This window comes from Emiliania huxleyi (genome assembly GCF_000372725.1).
Source record: "Emiliania huxleyi CCMP1516 unplaced genomic scaffold EMIHUscaffold_2869, whole genome shotgun sequence".
In the NCBI taxonomy this organism is placed as follows: Eukaryota; Haptophyta; order Isochrysidales; family Noelaerhabdaceae; genus Emiliania; species Emiliania huxleyi.
The window spans coordinates 1-2,217 of NW_005199879.1; the positions used below are offsets into that span (position 1 = coordinate 1).

Genomic DNA, 2,217 nt, shown 5'->3' on the forward strand with positions numbered 1-2,217 from the left:
CAACCGTCGCGCAAGCGCAATGATCGGGTCCATGTACCCAAGCTTGCCGAAGAGGCGCTGCGTCGACAGGTGCGACACCTGCTGGCTGCTGCCGGCCGTCGCCTCTGCCGCGCGCGCGAGGCCCACGTCGGCGAGGTAGCCGTTGCCGCGCTCGTCGAGCAGGACGTTGCCCGCCGAGACGTCGCGGTGCAGGATCATGGGCGAGAGCGTGTGCAAGTAGTGCAGCGCGCTCGCTGCGTCGCGCAGCACGCGGAGCCGTGCGGCGGCGGAGAGCGGCGGAGGCGGCGTCTCGAAGCCGAGCATGTGGAGCCGCTGGAGCGCGGCTGGAGCGCGGTAGAGGCGGTCCTCGAGGCTGCCGCCGCGGCAGAGGGGGTAGACGAGGCACGCTCTCGCCGGCGCCAAGCAGACGCCGAGCAGAGGAAGCAAAGACCGGTGGCACGCCGCGCTGAGCGTGCGCACCTCGCTCTGCAGCTCGGCGAGGCCTTGGGCGCCGACACCGACCAGCGCCGTCTTGACGGCGAACCCGCAAGCGACGCGCGGAAGCGACGGCAGCGCGTCGCAGCGGTAGACGCGCCCAAAGCCTCCCTCGCCCACCTTGCGCGCCTCGGCAAAACCGTCGGTCGCCGCGGTGAGCTCGTCGAGAGGGACGACGGCGGGCGGCGCGGCGGCGGCGGCGAGGGCGGCGACACTCGACGCCGCCTCCACTGCCTCCGCCGCCGCCGCTGCCTCCGCTGCCGCCTCCGCTGCCGCCGCCTCTTGAGCCTCCGCCGCCGCCACGGCCGCCACTGCCGCCATAGCCGCCGCCCCCGCCGCTACCTCCGCCGCCTCCGCCTCCGCCTCCGCCCTCATCCTCGCCTCCTCCCTCTCCCTTGCCGCCACCTCCCTTGCCCTCGCCTCTGCCTCCTCCCTTGCGCGCGACGCCGCCTCCGCCTCCTCCGCCGCCCGCGCCGCCGCAGCCTCTGCTACCACCCGATCCGCTTCCTCCGCCACTCGCGCCTCCTCCGCCGCCCGCGCCTCCTCCGCCTGCTCCGCCGCCCGCTCCGCCGCCCGCGCTGCCGCCGCCGCCGCCTTCTCCTCCTTCTGCCGCTGCCGCTTTAGCGCCCTCGCCTCGCGGGCCTTTCGCTCCGCCAACTCGTCGCGCAGCCGCCGCGCCGCCCGCAGCGCCTCCGAGCCGTCGGCGGCCTGGGTGGTGTTCGCGTTGATCGCCGCCCTGAGCGCCTCGAGATCGGCGTCGCCTCGCTCGCACGCCTCAACCGCCTCGCGCAGCGCCGCCTCGGCAGCATCGCGCACCTCTGCCGCCTCAGCAGCCGCTGCCGCCTCGCGTGCGGCCTCAGCGGCCTGTTCGGCTGATTCTGCGACCAACGTCTCCCTCTCTGCTTCTGCTGCGGTCGACGAGTGCTCCTCGAGGGCGCGCACGCACTCGGCGTGGCGTTCCTCCTCGGCCCACTGAAGCGCCGTCGTGCCGTCAACAGTGCGCGCCGCCGCGTCTGCGCCCGCCCTCAGCAAGCGCCGCACGACGGCGGGGTGGTTGAAGAGGGCGGCCATCATCAGCGCGGTGTCGCCGTCGCTGTCCTGAAGATTGACTTCAGCGCCGCGCCGTATCAGCAGGTCGACCACCCGCTCGCGGCCTTCCTGGGCGGCGCCCATCAGCGCGGTCTCGCCGTCGCTCCTCTGCAGGTCGAGCTCCGCGCCGTACCGCAGCAGCAGCTCGATCACCCGCTCGTGGCCGCGGCTGGCGGCGTACATCAGCAGCGTGAGGCCACTCACCTCGCCTCTCTCGTACGTCGCGTCGGCCCGCCCGCCGCCGTCAAGCCACGCCAGCACCGCCTGCTCGTCACCTCGCCCAACCGCTGCCACGACCTCGTCGGAGACTGCCACGACACAGCTTGGGGGCCCGCCCCGCCGCCACCGCTGGAGAGAGCGTCTTCGCGACTCTCGATCCAGCCGAGGAAGCGCCGCCGGAGGAAGCGCCGCCTGCGCCTGCGCCGCCGGCTGCCGCCGCCGTGGGCCGTCCCGCCACGACCGACTCCTTGACGTGCTGCCTGAAGGCCTCCGACGCACTCGGCGTTGCCCTCCTTCTTGGCCAGCAGCAGCGCCGTCTTGCCGCTCGCACTGCGCGCCGCATCTGCGCCCGCCCGCAGCAAGCGCCGCACGACGGCGGGCTGGTTGAAGAGGGCGGCGAACATCAGCGCGGTGTAGCCGCCGCTGTTCTGCAGG

General features: G+C 74.2%; 1 protein-coding gene across 1 annotated transcript; it reads right to left on the reverse strand.

The window, feature by feature from the left end:
* Nucleotides 1–153: 153 nt before the first annotated feature.
* Nucleotides 154–636, reverse strand: EMIHUDRAFT_60448 (hypothetical protein; the record flags this gene model as incomplete). The annotated part of the gene is made up of 1 exon (XM_005776030.1): nt 154–636. A coding segment is annotated over one exon (483 nt), but the record flags the coding sequence as incomplete, so codon positions are not given.
* Nucleotides 637–2,217: the final 1,581 nt, after the last annotated feature.